The sequence below is a fragment of the Anser anser genome (assembly GCF_964211835.1).
Source record: "Anser anser genome assembly, chromosome: 4".
NCBI lineage: Eukaryota > Metazoa > Chordata > Aves > Anseriformes > Anatidae > Anser > Anser anser.
In genome coordinates, this window is record NC_139724.1 from 69,227,933 (window position 1) to 69,244,208 (window position 16,276).

General features: G+C 37.2%; 1 protein-coding gene across 13 annotated transcripts in view; it reads right to left on the minus strand.

Moving 5' to 3' along the window:
• Positions 1 to 635: 635 nt before the first annotated feature.
• Positions 636 to 16,276, minus strand: part of ADD1 (adducin 1) — a 59,614-nt gene continuing 43,973 nt past the window's right edge. For 4 of the 13 annotated variants that reach the window (XM_083833019.1, XM_083833013.1, XM_083833021.1 and 1 more), the window contains exons 11-16: positions 15,396 to 15,497; positions 13,740 to 13,829; positions 12,804 to 12,896; positions 7,040 to 7,196; positions 4,936 to 5,031; positions 636 to 1,108 (exon numbers count right to left, since the gene is read on the minus strand). In XM_083833019.1, the coding sequence (XP_083689145.1) occupies positions 756 to 1,108; positions 4,936 to 5,031; positions 7,040 to 7,196; positions 12,804 to 12,896; positions 13,740 to 13,829; positions 15,396 to 15,497 (891 nt within the window). In that variant the 3' untranslated portion in view covers positions 636 to 755. Of the gene's footprint in view, positions 1,109 to 4,166; positions 4,201 to 4,935; positions 5,032 to 5,135; positions 6,032 to 7,039; positions 7,197 to 12,803; positions 12,897 to 13,739; positions 13,830 to 15,395; positions 15,498 to 16,276 lie in introns of those variants that run through there. The other 9 variants (XM_083833025.1, XM_083833023.1, XM_083833015.1 and 6 more) reach the window with 5 other exon arrangements.

Sequence of the window (16,276 nt, forward strand, 5' to 3'; positions counted from 1 at the left end):
AATTACCATATGACTGATTCCTAGGGAGGCAAGAACTGAAAGACAGATTTCCCCCAAGCTGTACTCACTGGAAAGGCTGGGCTCCTTCAACGCACACGAGCGGAACACGCCAGTTATTTCAGTCCTCCTAGACAAAGATGATTTCAAGTGCCAGACGTAAAATAAAGTGAAACACACCTTCATTTCGTTACAATAGTCAGAAGAGAGGAGGAAGAGAGGAGGAATGGATAGTCTTAAAGCTTTACTAAAACATGATCTGTAATCACAAGATTGCAGAAGCCTACGTGTCAGTTCAAGACATCCCCTTGAAAACACCACTGCAAAAGCATCCTCTCTAGAAGTCAACATTTAAGAAGAAATTTACTTGGGACTCTGAGCAGAATATTTAAAGAGAAAGCTTCTTGTGGTAAGCAATTTGTGTTGCATTTTTAATTGTGAAAACTTTTTCTCCTGTAAAGCGGTGGGGGCTTTGAAGTATAAATAGTGATTCAATGACTTCTGCGTGGAAATCATTGGTATTTGATTAGAAAGTAGGGATCAGATCTGCGGTAGCTGCTGAAAACACAGGATTAGCACCTTTTCAGATGTTAATTTCTGGTTATAACCTTAAACAATCAAGCCATAACTCGAGGGGCTGGTTGGATTACTTGTTGCATTCATTTACATAATAAGACAAAACACTCAGTACAATCTGGTACATTCTAGTGGTTAATGAATTTTAAAATATGACAGTGTTTCTGCAGTGTGTTTGGCCTTTAGGAGTCACTCTTCTTTTTACTCTTCTTCAGGAAGGAAGGAGTGCGAAACTTCTTTTTCTTTTTTGATGGGGACTTTCCTGGAGATTCATCACTACCTGCATCAGCTGCTGTCCCCTCCTCAGCTGTCGGTGTTACGGGCTCTTCAGCAGGTTGAGACTGGGGTTCCTTATTTTCCACTGCAGGTGATTCCGTTTGGCTTTTGGGCACTTCCTCATCACATCTCCCTTCCTCCTTTCCTAAGGGAGGGAAGCTGAGTGCTTCTGAAGGCTCGTCAGGGGTGAGATCTGGGAGGGTTTGCTTGAAAGTTGCAGCATCACTGTCATCTTTGTAAGTCTGGTCCTGCTGTGTCTCTAATGGACGGACAGATAATGACCCAGTTAGTTCACTCGTGTCCCTCGGGCAGGGAGAGCCAAGCAAGTCGATGGTAAGTGCACTCTATAAAATAAACTAACATATTTACTTTGCATAAAAGCCTTTGTAATAGGTCTATCCTTCTTTAGCTTTCAGCAGAGATAGAAATAAGATATTCAGAAGTTTTGTTTGTTTTTGGGATTCTTACCACAGAAGAGAGAAAGCTCAATTCCATTCTGTGGGTGTAAGCCAGCGAGAAAGCAACTGTTTAGATTTCTCTTATGTTTAGTGTGTATCACTTGCAGGCAACGTGAGATCTTAGTAGAGTAAGCAGGAATTAAACCTACAGTTTTCATTGGCATTGAAGAGAGCACCATGGCATTCAGAATCTTGATTAATTTTTCAGTTTTATCCCAGCAGGTTTAAAAGAAGGTGCTGATTTGTAGCTGATATATGCAAATCCATTCATTTCTAAACCATTGGCTTGCCAATTTTTAATTGCAAAACATGGATTTCCATAATGTTCTTGCATGAGGTCTAACACACGTGGTTTCTGAATATCATTTCCCATCACAAAGGCTTCACTTCTTTTGCAAGATATATGAATATATATTACGGATTCTTATAAGTAAAATCAATGTAGTTTATCAAATTAAATAAGCTCAGCAGGTTATGCAATACAGCAAATCTCACCCCAGAAAAATGGACCATCAAAAATTCAGTGGCAACTTAATGTCCAAAGGTGAATTTTACCACTACTCTCAAATTGTAACACCCTTCTCATTCACCACTATGCTTTAGAGATGTTCTGTTGAAAGCTCTTTTGTGCATACATACACAACAACGATCACTTTTCAAGTTCCCCGCATTTTTCAACACTGCACTGAAGCTGAGAAGTATCTCCTTAGCTGTGTCAAATACATCTCCACTGATGTTACGTAAGGAGGAATTTAGAACAAAATCCAGGCCATACTCACTGTTAGGCACAAAAGAAAGGCATCTATGTTTGGCATCTATGTTTTCCCCTTTTAAAAGTTAAAATCTTTTTTTTTCCTCCAAAACACTGACGGCTTTCACAAGAACTTAGAGAAAATACTGGATACTTCCCAATTTTTCTTACAGAGAGGACAGTGACTTTATTTCTGCCACATGGGACTTACTATCCTGTAATATCTTTACAGGGCTGTTCTGTGAATACCTGGTAGGAAACCAACATGTTCTGCCTAGAGCACCACAAACATCTAATATGTTAAATAAACAAAACACACTAGTATTCAGTTCCAAACACACAGAATGCACAAGTTAGAAGTTTTAAAGTTATAATGCAGGCAGGATTTAAAACAGTAAAAAAGAGAAAGCAATTATGTACATTACGAGCTGCCTCCTGAAGCTCTAGATTAACCAGTACAAATGTCCATCATATATATATACATAACAAGTACTACCTACAGCTCTTCACTACCACTACACTCTTTTTGGTTTGGATTTTACTTTTTCAGGAATTAATTGAGAACATTAGCAGGGTTGGTTTTAGAACAGGCACCGTATTTGTCTGTTGGTCAGATTTATTACTATTATTTTAAAACAAGTTTATTTTAAACTTACTGTAACCCTTCCCAGTTTGTCAAATTACCTTCTTCTCTACTAAAGAGATTAACATTAAGACAGAATGGAACAAAAGTCTGTTTATCTAGCTCACAAAGAGCAGTATTTTACAGAGTTAGGGAGATTAATGAACTCTATATTAGACTAAAAAGCATACAATATGTAAAAGGCTTGTTATTTTACTTGATGGAATTCCGTAATGTAGCCCAGAAGGTTTCAAATTATATCTTGCTGCAAAAAAAACTATTTACAGTTTAAGAATTCAACAGTACCTCAGACAGTTTCATGCTGTTTTTTTTCCTCCCTTCAGAATAATCAAGTCTACATCCATGCTCTCCCTTCATATATATGTATATAAAATATATTGTGGCATAAGAGAGCTTTGAAAAGTAACATTAATACTTGTGTTTACAATTAACATTATTTACGAAAATAAAGGTTTATATTTTTTTTACTTGCTTGTTTTTTAAACAAACATATGGACAAACATACAAACTAGGCTATAACTCAAACATAAAACACTTCTGACTTAGCTACACTTTAACAGAAAGAATATGAGGAAAAAAACTGAGAGGTGGTTGTATACAGAGAACAGTCATTCAGCAGAACTCCTGCCAGTCAGAGTTGTCATGATGTGCATTTTCAACTACTCAAGTCTCTAAGGTAAGCATTGTATGTTTGTCCTGTCAAGTTTATACCCATATGAGTTTGTGGAACAGAGTTTTCAGCATAGAAGAATTTTCAGATTTTAGAACTTTATTAGTATTATCACAGTTGTTTATGACGTAATCTGATGTTTATATCTACGACAAAAACACTGGCTTTCGGATACAACAGGACGTACAAATGGAGTGGGCCAAACATCCTTATTACTTTAAAGTATAATCTGATGTAGCCCTGCAGATCTGGCTGAAACAGCTGCGGAAGTTGCTGCCACCAAGTACTTGCTGTCACTCCTTGGCTGGAATTTGAGTTTCCCTACAGCTTACATGTAACAGGATTAATTCCATTTCCACTTCCGTGTAGGTGTGTGCTGGATTAGTTCAGATCTACATCACTGGTACCATTTTTGAACTGGAATAGATTAGGAACTTTCATCACCAAGTATAAACCATGCAGGCAGCGGCAAACTGTTGGGGCAGAAACTCCCAGACCTGTTTCAGCTATAGCTGAAGGACAACTTCAGACTATTCCTTTTGAAACTATAAGGAGTCAGACACAGATATGGAAACACACAATGTCACTTCTGCAGTCTCTTTCAAAGGGGGAGGGCATTTTAACATATAATCTGTAACTACCTAGAGTTTCATGAAATCAAGAACTACGGGAATCAGTGTCTCAACTGAAAAAGCCTGCCTTTTAAAAAGCGCAATACAACAGAAAAATTAGTAAACAAAGAAGCAAGAGTGAAGCAAAGCACATAAGCAGGTCAGAGTATGGAATGATACTTACTATGGTAACAGGTACTCTTTAGCATATCCATCTCCTGTTTGTAACGCAGCCACAAGAAGAAAAAAGCACAAATAGAGAATCTATGCATTCATCACAGCCATTGTGTTAAATTAGAAGAATGGTTGCAACCATTCTTATAGAAACAGAATGAGATGAAGTAGTGAATGGAAGACTAACAGACGAGTGATATATCCAATGTACGAGGTAAAGGAAACAAGACAAAAATTAGATTACACCTGTTCAAGATTTTTTTTTTCTTTTGAGGAAATCATAGACTCTCCCAGCCCTGTCTCATTTCAGTCAAAATTACCATGTCAGGTTAGCAAACAATGAAACTAAGATTGAAATTGAGTTGGTAAACATTTACTGAGGTGTAATCCAAGTACAATAATGTTTAAGAAATGTGCAATCAGTGAAGGAGATTTACCAAAGCAACTAATTAGTATGTTTCACCATCAGACATTTCATTTCATAAGGGCAAGTCTTTCTTGCATAAAGTGCACAAACAAGTAAATCAGTTGAGAAACACCAAGAGATGACAAGGCAATTCTGAAGAGATGAAAATTTGTCTTTATATTAATGCACACTTCTTTATTATTGTAAACAGAACTCCTATCACGCAGTTCAGAGTGGTATATTTTAGGTAGTATAAAAATAGAATACAAGAAATAATTTACCTTTATTAGATACTAGTACATATATTTTCATGCGTCAGTCACTAATGATGCAGTTACTGGCTTCCCCTGGCCCCCAAATCAGAAGAACATACCTTCCTCTACTTTAATTGGTGTGCTGGGAGGAGTGCGCGCTGAAGTGTGATCAGGGGGACTTCGCTCTTTCTGTTGTCTGCCATCTTCTGAAGGTTCTGCAGATGTAGACAAACAGAAATTAAAGAGGCGGACAAAATGCTTCAGCATGGGAAAAGACAAGTGTCCTTTTGCTTCAAACACAAGAAATCTGAACACATTTTTCTGAATCAAAAGTCTGCCAGGGTATTAAATAATATCAAAACAAGCAAAAGAAATTTAAGTGACAGCTTGGTATTAACAACACCGTTCAAGTCACAGTTGTGCTGTTCTGTATTTTTTGTTTTTATAACTAAAAGTATATGAATAATATAATGGTTTATGAGCTAGGACAGAATATTGTCCTAAGAAAAGTTGAGAGAAAAAATCAAAAGGAAGATACAAATAAATGGGGGGAGGGGTGTGTGCTATCAGACCAACACAAGCTAATGCTCTTTTGCTTGCTTTGAATTGTTTTACTGAAATTCAGGGTAAATAAAATTGCATACAAAAAGAAAAGAATGAAAGACTGCACAGCTGATCAGAGAAACATGCAGTAATTGAATGATTCAAAACAGATTTCACAGTGGTTTGCATATTTGCTATTAGTAAGGAGGGTCCCCCTTGCTTCCAGGTTTAAATAGCCCTAGATGCAAAGGAATAATTAATAGGGTACACCATACATCAGGAACAACACAGAATCATTGTTCCAGACAGTTCACCTAGACAATTAAACAGTGAAATCAGTCCCACAGATAGGAGTCAACTGACAGAATCTCCAAACGATGAAGACAGAGTTTGTTCCTTAGATCGCAAGTGCAACTGTACCATATTCTGAGGCCTCAGTCAAAAGGTCGGGATTGGACCTTAACGCTTTGATCACTGCAGTATGAAATTCCTTTTGGGAGGACTTCTGCCCAGCTGGCTCTTCTTGGTTAAGATGTGTGATGACTGGCTGCATGGTCTGACAAGAAACCCGTGCAGCAGCAAACTGAGTGTTATCTAAAGATTTAGACACTGATGATGCGTCACGATCCTGTAAAGTCTTCATATCTGTTCCTTGAAAGGTTTTTGACCTGCCTTTCAAATCCAGAGATTTTTTATGAGAAGTGTTTTGCTCACTGATGTTCTGATTTCTAAGCAAAGCACTCTGTTCCCCAGCTGGAGTCTGTCTCACTAACACAGTCTCTCCATTTTTTGCTATCTTATCTAAGAAGGATGTAGCAATGTTACCGAGAGAATAACGGTATGCAGTTATACAGGCATGACAGCACAGTATCCCAGTCCCCCAGACACTCCAATACTTGTGTAACTGAACATATACAGTCTCCAGTGGTTCCTACATTGGCTTATCAAGAAGCAGCAGCAGGGAGCACACAGTGCAAAAGAAACTGCACTTCTAGTTCCAGCATCATACAGTTCCCGCACCATTCAATTCAAACCTTAACCACAGATGAATTAGAAGTGTAGGAAGTATTATCCTGTAAAACTTTACAGAAGTAGGGCAGGATAACTACTTCAGATGCAGTCATCTCATTTTACAGAGATTCTCTCCTAATTCTATGATAATTTAGAAAGTCTTTTTCTTGGGAAGTCTCCCTGATGTGCCATTTCCAAGTAGCAATCAAATTTTGTTATCTTCCCAAAGTTCTCAAATCCAGAGGTTTCAGTGAGTTAGAAAACTGCAGTTTTGTTACTAAAAAGCAACATCTCTCTCTTACCCTAGATGATCTCTAGTGCTAAGGGAAACACAGCAGAACAACCTGGGATACTCTGCAGTACCTAAACACTTTTATGACTGAAGCTTTAAGCTTTCAGCTTCCTAATAGGAGCATTAACTGGCCACACTGAACACCTCAGGATATTTTTTTCAAATTAACTCAATGCATTTTACAGAATACTCTACAGCACTTGGATTGCCCTCCCTATCTCCAGCATTCCTGTCAAATTCCTAATTCACATTGGAAGAAACTGGAACACAAGCAAAATAACCTACGGCCTTTGCAGGTAACCCACATTCCAATTTAGTAACATGCTTGCTTTTATTGAAGTCTATTACAGAAAAAAACAATGCACAGACAAACCAACCTTCTGGTCCCTTCTGCTTTCTTTCTACTTCTTTGCGGTATTCTTCCAGTTCTCGATCAGTGAGTTTATTGAAGGGATTTGGTCCTGTTGTGCTCACTATGACTTTTGGTTGATATTCTTTCTCAATTATTGCCTTTGATGCAGTCACCAGTTCACCCTGACAAAAGAAAATTAAGATACATCTGCAACTCAGCAGTAATTCACGGAACCCTGAGAAGTACAGCGGCTACAAAGCAACTGAAAACAAAACAAAAAGATATCCTGAAAAATGTTACACTTATTTTCTGTTAGATTAGTAATTAAAAAAAATCCTATAGTAGAATTTAGTTTTAAATCTACATCAGGTTAATATTAAGGAGAAAATAGGTCTCATCAATTACTCTTACAGACACATCAGTGTTTCCACCAGGGACTATCCACCATTAAAGCGGTAAATCAAACAGCAGCCAGTCTAGCTGAATTCACAGAATTATCGTGTTTCTTTTTCTCCCCACAAAAGAAGCAGGATACTAGGCCCAATTGCATGGCAATCTGGGTACAAAATACCTGTAGAAGTTAACAGGACTCAGCTCATAGGTTGGTTTTTATTTTTTAAATAAGAGAAAAGCCATTTCTGCTAGCTACTACATAACATCTAACAGATGTTAGAGTAAAAAGCCATCTTGTAAGTGTTCTGCGTACACCAGATTAACTTAACTACAAGCAATTTTTAAGTAACTAAGCTTAACTGTCATTTTTATGAGTTAGCATATTTACATCTATAACATTGGTCATAAAAGCCACATAAAATGTTATACCAACAAAAATAAAACGTTAGCAATTCTATGTACAATAAATTATAATGGACAAAAGCAGCTGCATCAGAGATTCTCTAATAGAACGGTTTTACATTTGTCTTCTCTAACCATACAGCAAAGACTAAAGCCATTGGCTTTTTGTCATCTCAGGTACAGAAGATGCTTGCCTGGGTAGCTTTTGTATCTTTCAGGTGACTTGTTTTGCGTATATCCACTGGAAAGACAAATGCTTAGTCTCGTTTATTTGGTACTAGTTTGGAAATGACTGACATGCGGTCTGTGCCTCCTGTCCTTGTGAAGCCTGAATCGTCTTTGTTATTGAAAAGAGGTACCTGAATTCCATTACCAAAGAAGCATGGGCTGATTTGCTTAAGTCACTTTCACATTCAAATGTTATTTGTATCAATACTTAAATCATTAGAATGCAGAGTTCAAAAATAAATAGCACCTGAAAGAAGAAACGCGCATTCCATGTCCACACTTAATGGACAAGCACAAGATCTTTACTGCAGAACTGAAGGTGAAATGAGGCAGAGAACTCCTCAGGATGCTAACCGCACTTAGGACAAACTGTCAGTACCAAAAAGGTGCTAGACAAGAACAGCTAGGTATTTCTGAAAGCCTCGTGGAGAGCTCCAGAAATGTGGTGTGGTACAACCCAGGGAAATAAGCACAGCTGGTTGGCAGAATCCGTGCTTCTCTTCAGAAAGCAAACGTCAGCCAGTAAGAAGTATGGAAGAACAAACAGCATAACAACTCTCCGCTGTAAGATCCTGAAGGTAACAGCAGGAGAGAAACAAAATATTACAAATTGCCTCCCTTACTCCATAAAATGAGAGGAAGAACTCTTGTCTCAGACACACAGTATTAGTAGAATGTCAAAAGCCTGTTCTCAACGCATTTCATTAAGCACCAGCTCTCTTAATACCAGGGGAAAAAAAAAACACACTTGATAGCTATGGCTTTTATCACAGGGTAACACATTAAAGTCACAGAACATCATCATCTGTACAAATCTTAACTGTTTTGTCAAAATCATAAAGCATCCCTCAAAACAGGTCTGAGCTTTCAATAGCGGCTGAAAATTGGTGCCCATGGTAATTTTAGATTTCCCCCCTTATTTCTTGCCCACCCTCCAAACTACGTACATAGATTTAACCATGACACTCAGTGGTAAGTAATGGGCTTGTAAAGCACCGATCTCAGGCATTAAGTTTCTAGAGCTTTCTAAGATTAAAAAAGCCAACAGAGAAGGAACAAGACATACAGTGCACGCTGGTATCCCTCAAACATTCAAAAGTCTTTGAATCTAGTCTGCAAGATAAACCCAAACCCAAAATGACTGGGTAGAACAGCTCTCACATGAAACCAAGTTTTACTGCATGCCTATTGATTGAGTAGTAACAACAAACAGCAAGATGTGCACCTTGCTGCAAGATGATCAATACACTGGTATTGTCTATTCTTCTTTAAATGCTTTTTTTTTTTTTAACTGCTGGGAATAAAAGCAGCACATTGAGTTTGTCACTTTTGCTTAAAAAAAATACAATGCCAACAGTATTTGTACTGAGTAACCAAGAGAAATAATACTGGAAAAGATCAGGCAACAACAGAAATTAGATAACGCATGGTGAAGGAAGAGCACTTGTGGTTTTGGATTCCAAAAGCAGAATTAGGTAAGACACCAGGAAAGGCATCATCTGCTAAAATGTGTTTTCAGATTAACTCATCCAGTTTTGATCAGTTATCAACAATATATGATCAGTTCAAATGCCAGAAATTAAAATTGAAAGAGTAGAGAACTCAATTTAATAGAGAAAGTAAATCCGTGTAGTAACTTAATAAGTTTTGCAATGCACATCACTAAATCCAAGTAGAAGGGATGCATTACTTCACGAACTGGCTACAGAGCAGTCTTCCAAGAATTTTAATAAAAACATACAACAGAAAGCTAAGAGACCAACAAGAGCGAAGGAAAGGGAATACAAAGGACTATCTGATAACAGAAGACATATTTTAGATCTTCAAATGTGACACTGAAGTAGACAGACTTTGCAGAGCTATCAGCCTGTCCATGTTATTTGGAGATTCCTATGAACATTCAGAAAAACTGAACAAGAAAATTGGTCTGGAGTTGCTTCCAACATTAGAAGAGCCTGTAGAGAAGGAATAGATTTCCATATAGAGGGCCTGGAACTCTTTCACATCAAGCAAGGCAACAAAGGATGACATGCAGAAAATTAGTGTTGTAGTGAATTAATCTGAATTATGCTGATTCGAGTATTATTTTCCATGACAGAAGTTTGATTGCTCGTGTAAAGATTTGAATATCAACATTTTCTCCTCCAGAAGAAACAGCAGATAAATTATATCCAAGAACAGAATGTTTTCACTCCTAAGAATTCTGTAGGAGCACACTCTCCCAGAAAGATCCAAGAAATCCAAGAAAGGAAAGTCGATTACGGCTAAAGATATACAATATACCTTCATTCCAGCCTTGGAAGTTCACATAGCCTACCTGGAAGTTTTAGATTACCAAGTCTTTTTGCAATTTCTCCACCGAATCTTGCTTTCAGAGACAAAATCAAACCTACTCTGAGGTGGCTATTATGCAACAGGCAAGCACTTCATCTTGTTCTCAGCAACAGAGCAGAATTAGCACTTTATACATGCCAATTTCTCTCGATCAGACAGCACGTTCATAGCTGTCTAACTTCAAAGTTAACAATCACACTTAATACAATCTGATGTTAATGCAGTGCCTTTCTCCAAAAAGCCAAGATTCTTAAAGGCCTGTTCGTGTAGAAGTCATCACTAAAACACAGTGCCACCTCCCTCTGGGGCAGAACTTGGAGGCTTTTCATGAAGAGCAAAGCCACAGAATTTTCATTTTGAAGGAACAGACACGAAACAGGCAATCCCCTGCACTTGATGAAAATTTGCATACATTTTAATCAGATTGCGGAATTGTTATTAGTAAGAATAACAAGCATTCCCTCTTGGTTCAGCAAAGAATCTTACTTAACCAAGTCTGTAACATGAATAGAGTTTCATGATGCACAAGGAGTTTGTGTTGCAACATGGCCAGGACTTCTCAGAACATGGAAAAAGCAAATGACAAGGCAAAACGGAGAATGTACTAATGCAGCATAGGCACAAGAAACTCAAAGCATTACATGCATACAAAACACAAATAGGATTTTTTTCCATCTGAAATAGTGTGAATTACTATTTAATAACAATCTCAATGTTAGTTGAAAACATAATACATTTTAAGACTTAGTGCAATTAGATGGAACTTTTTTACTTTAATTGTAATTGAGTGTCTAAGAAATTGTCAGCTGAAGACTTCTAATTATCTGGTACCTAGAAGTCCTTAAGTCCTTGGTGTATAGGTCTCCTTACAGCTTCATTCCTTGTGAGGTTTACATGGGCATCGTAACTTTGCTTATACTTCCTTTGTTCTACAATATGCAACTAAATTTCAGCATCATCTTTCTAAATCCCGCCCCCACCAGGAAATTCTTTATTAAACATTCAGGTCGTAATACATACATAGATAAGAAAGAATGAAATTGGCCGCTTCTACTGTAACTGACATTCTGATATAATTTTAGATGGTATTTCAGGAGGAAAGCACTTTAATGACACCCCAAAGCAGAAAGACATCCAAATGATGTCTAAACCCTGCCATTACACTACTAGGCAGTATCATAACCTTTAGGCCTTTTGTTGGTTCCTTGACACGTACAAAAATCCATTTAAAATATTTGACTAGTTTTATAGAAAGATGATGCCATTTTTCAAAAGTAATACCGGAAAGATATCACGCATGTCCCTGATGAAACAAACTGTTGTGATAACCAATGGATGCCTATCATAAAAATAATTTTCACTTCAAAAGGTATTGTTATCAAGCAGAGAAGCTGCCCGAATAAGGGGCAGGCACTACCATGAAGATTTTTTGTTTTACTTTTGCTCTTAAACCTGGAAATAATACTGTTGTTTTATCCATATTCTGAGAGGAAAAATAAACTGTAAACTGAAAAACAACTTAATCGAATTCTCGGTATGATGCATCTACCAACAATACAAACCGACTGATTACACTAGAAAATGTTATAAAGTCATGAGTTTTGCAGCAATGATGTAAATCAAATTATTCTGTTTTTTGATGGGAAAACTATTCTGATAAGATGTTAGGCATAGAGATTTAAGAATCTGTTAGATAAAACATTGCAGCAGATCAGACAGTGATGCTTATCAAGCACAGCTTGCACTGTGCTTGTGTTAGATCACCTCTAAGAAACTCCTCCAAAACCTGGGAGACAAAACCAACTAAGGACAGAGTGTTTCCACTATGCAAACTGTACCTGTTTACTCAGCTTCAAAGGACAACCATACAAGCATTTCTTGAGTTTATTCTATATTTAAGGTATATTGCATTAAGCACAAGTATGCCGATGCATTTTAGATGTGTGGGGCATTACTCAGTCATCTTGTAGATCAGCCTTTATTGGAGGAAGTTTTAAGGAAACAAAATGCAGGATCAAAGCTTAACAGTGTGACATGGCACACGCTGAGCATGTGGATATCTTCGGAATTACACTGATGTAATTAAATTGACATTAAGCTAACTCCAGATGGATCTCAAATTAGAGTAATTTAATATTAATAGCATACGAAAACAAACCCACTACATGCAGAACCTAATCAACAGCTTAATATCAAAAGCGTTTCCTCATCAGCTTCTACAGACAAGGTAAAAGATAAAATCCTTACAATATACTTTAACGGGGTAATTTAACTGCTTGTATAATCACAAATACATAGTTCGGAGATCCATCTATTTTTTTCTTTCTTTTATAGCCAAATCATTAACTAACAGAGGGAAGAGGTCACAGGGTAAGGAAGAGGTAAAATGAAGGGTGAACAACAGTATTTAGAGCAGTATGACAGGGCAGTACCTTTCTAACAGACAGAGATTTAGCGGGACTAAAGGCCTGCTCTGTGAGATCGAGCCCTTCAATAGATTCCGTACAGTCTGAGAGGGGAGCATCCTGCAACAGTAAATTGAGTAAACAGAGCAAACCGAGCCCGGGCTTTAAAACATCAACCAAGAGCATTATGCACTTGCTAAAAACATGCAGAGAAACAGTAACTGGTAGATAAAATTGCAATGACAATGAATCGACATGCACACAATATGACCCCCAACATAAGTAATGCTATGGTCACGATAAAACTTGTTAAACTTTTCAAAGTGTATCATAAAATGCATATCGGAGGCAGTTAAAGCACTCGGATATATAGAGCTTTAAAGTCTTTCAGGTGTGTTTAACAGAATAACTGCATAGCTCTAAGTCGTACTTTATTTTGAGCTATGATTCATAGCTGGTATCTGTAGTATATCCAGATATACTGCTCTGAAGTTTTATTGATGTATAATAGGTTTTTCTTCTGCAAACTCCTCCTCAAATGTATTATCATAATATTTAACACACAACACCACTGCCCCACAGTGAGCCTGCTGTGGCCAGTACTCATACTTAAACAGATACATAAACTTGGAAAACAAACAAACAAAAAAAGCTATCACAAAGCCCAACTACTTATGAAAAAGAATCTAAATCCATATAAATAAGCCTTCTGAATTTCATGCATTACATTCAGACAAAAAAAGAAAAGGAGCATCCTCCACAGACATGCTTAAGCTACATGACTGAAGCCTCTTAAATTTCTGATCCTGAGCACTCTTGCAAAGACAATAGTGTTACCTCTAAGACTTACCTTATAAACAGTTACCCTCTGCCAATTAAAGAATAATTTTATAGGAACACATTAGGTGAAAGCAGAGGACATCACAGATTAAGCTAATGGTTTTAGACATTTTATACTCTCACCTGTACAAGACTCCTGTCCACAACTACACCAGAAAGAACCTGTGACTGAGGGCCTGCAGTTTTAATATCTTGTAAGTTTTGCTCCCGGATCTGTAAAGGAAAGCAGCAGAATACAGTCACATAAACAACACACACAAAAAATTTAAAATGTAGTTAATTTTTCATTTTTTTTTTTTTAATTTGAAAGGGTGAGTGAACCAGTCTGTACTGTCCCTCACTTTTTGGTACTGGCTTATAGTAAAACTGTAGAGATCAGGTAGCAGACAAATCCAATTTGTGGAAAAAAGCAAGGAAAGAAGAGAATTGCAGAGCTGATTTTTATGTCTGTTGTACCCAATCTGTCCTTTATAGGTTTCTGTCACTAGTCTGTTATAACACAATCTCATCTTCCTACCGAGCTTACTGTAACATTGTATAACATTCCATTTTTGCATCCAATCAGGCCCATATTTTTAGAAGGGCATAAAAACATTTACCTACACATAAACTGACACTCTTCTGAGAGTATTCAAACTTCTTTTTTTGCATTCTAAATACCCCCAGATCTTCGAAAACTGAAGATAGGAACAGAAAATGGGTATTTAAATCTAGGTATTATCTATTTAAATTAGATATCCTGCAGTGGCAAAAAATTCCTATCAACTAATTCAAAATATATTTGTTGTCATTTACTGCCCTTATTGTCATGAGAAAAGCAAAAAGTTGTAAAGTTTTACTTCTCTCCTTTTAGCCACTTCATTCATTTTTAATACAGCAATATTTGTGTTTCAAACACCAAGAAAGTGCTCAGCAATTTCACCAGACTGCTCATTTCAAGTGACCATTAATTTACACTGCTGAGTCAGGAAAAGCAAAAGCTCTGTCAGCTTTATACAAGTTTTTAGCACAAATTAGTATTGCTGTCAGTAACGCTACACAGACTTTCCTGTGACATAGCATTATGGCTAACTCCCGTGTTCCATATGGCCATGAGTTAGAAGTCAGCAAAAAAAACAAGAACAAGTTAAGCATTAACAAGATGCTGGTGCTTATTTTACACTTTAAAAGAAATGAAGTGGAAAAAAAAATCTATGTATTCAAGGCTTTCTCATTGGAAGACTGTTGACGAGAAGATCTGAAATTTGGAGACTGGAAAATTACTTGCTAGGTCATTTCGAAGAGAATGACATGCAGTTCCAGAGGACAAAAAAGTTTTCGCAACAATCACAGCATATCGTAATATAATAAAATACAATACAGAGATAGGTTGGTAGACTTCATCTATGCCACAATTTCAACTCATGAAGTCAAAACAGATCACTCATGTAAAAGGGTGGCTTTAGAGAATAAAATGACTACCATAAACACTGTGGTGGTTGTTTCAGAGGCATCCAGCAACTGGTCTGACAGTAACAAAACATATGACAAAGGAAGTCTTCACATAGTGGACAAGTAATACCAGCTTTTTCCAAGATGAGTTCAGAAAATTTAGGAACTGTTTCAGTATCTAGTTATAAAGGGGGAGGCAATACCAAAGTTGTCTTATCTAACCCCCCAAATTCCATTACAGAGAAGTAAGTTAGTTCATTAGAAGTATGCTATTTCAGAAGTATGTTACTTCATGTAACGATGACCAAAACAAATAAATAAATTTTAAAAAATACTGCTATTACAAACCTTGTTCCTCATTTCTTGGACCTCCTTTGGATTAGTGTTCAATGGAACAAACAGGTTAGGGACAGCAGAGGTGGCAGTTCTATGTCCATCCTCTTTAGTCCACTGTAACGTCAAGAACAGTTGAACAGTCAGAATTGCTGTAATGGCTACGGACACTGACAGCAGCAAATTCACGTCAGAGTAGATCATGCATTATACATAACAGAGAACTGAACCAATGATTGCATTCTTCCATTTGTTTCTAAAACTACTTAAGTTGCTTCTTCAATAATATAAACTGTACCTTCAGATACATCTATAAATATCAGTGGTTCCCTTAAGCGAAGCTAGCAGCAACAACAACAAAAAGTAAAGAGCCAGTCAACTTGCAAATAACTTCCACCCAACGCAATGTAATAACTACAGCTAGGGGCAGTTCAGAGGTTATGAAGGCTAAAAAAGGCTTAAAGCTTTTTCTGTGCACTTGGCCACACTGACAACTGCAGTGTTCCATGTTTCTAACAACAGTACACTTCTCACTTTATGAATAGATTTCCATTAATACAGGAGTAGGAAAACTCCAGTATGATTAGTCATTTCTGATAAAAGTGGCCTTAAAATTTTCAAAGTGAGTTCATATTTGTTTAAAAAGGACACTATACCTTACCCAGACAGAAGTAGAGCAAGATCTAAGTCACGAGTTCTAAAACCCTGTTTACTGCCATGTTCATTTGCTGCATTTGGTGTTTTTTTTTTTTTTACAAAATAGCACAAGAGAGACAGAGAGATCATTGATTCAATCCTCCGATACTCAGCAAACATCAAAGCGAACTTAAAGCATAAGATGACAGAAGTATGAAAAGCAATGTGATGCCACTAACCAGGTTTAGTGAATGGTACTG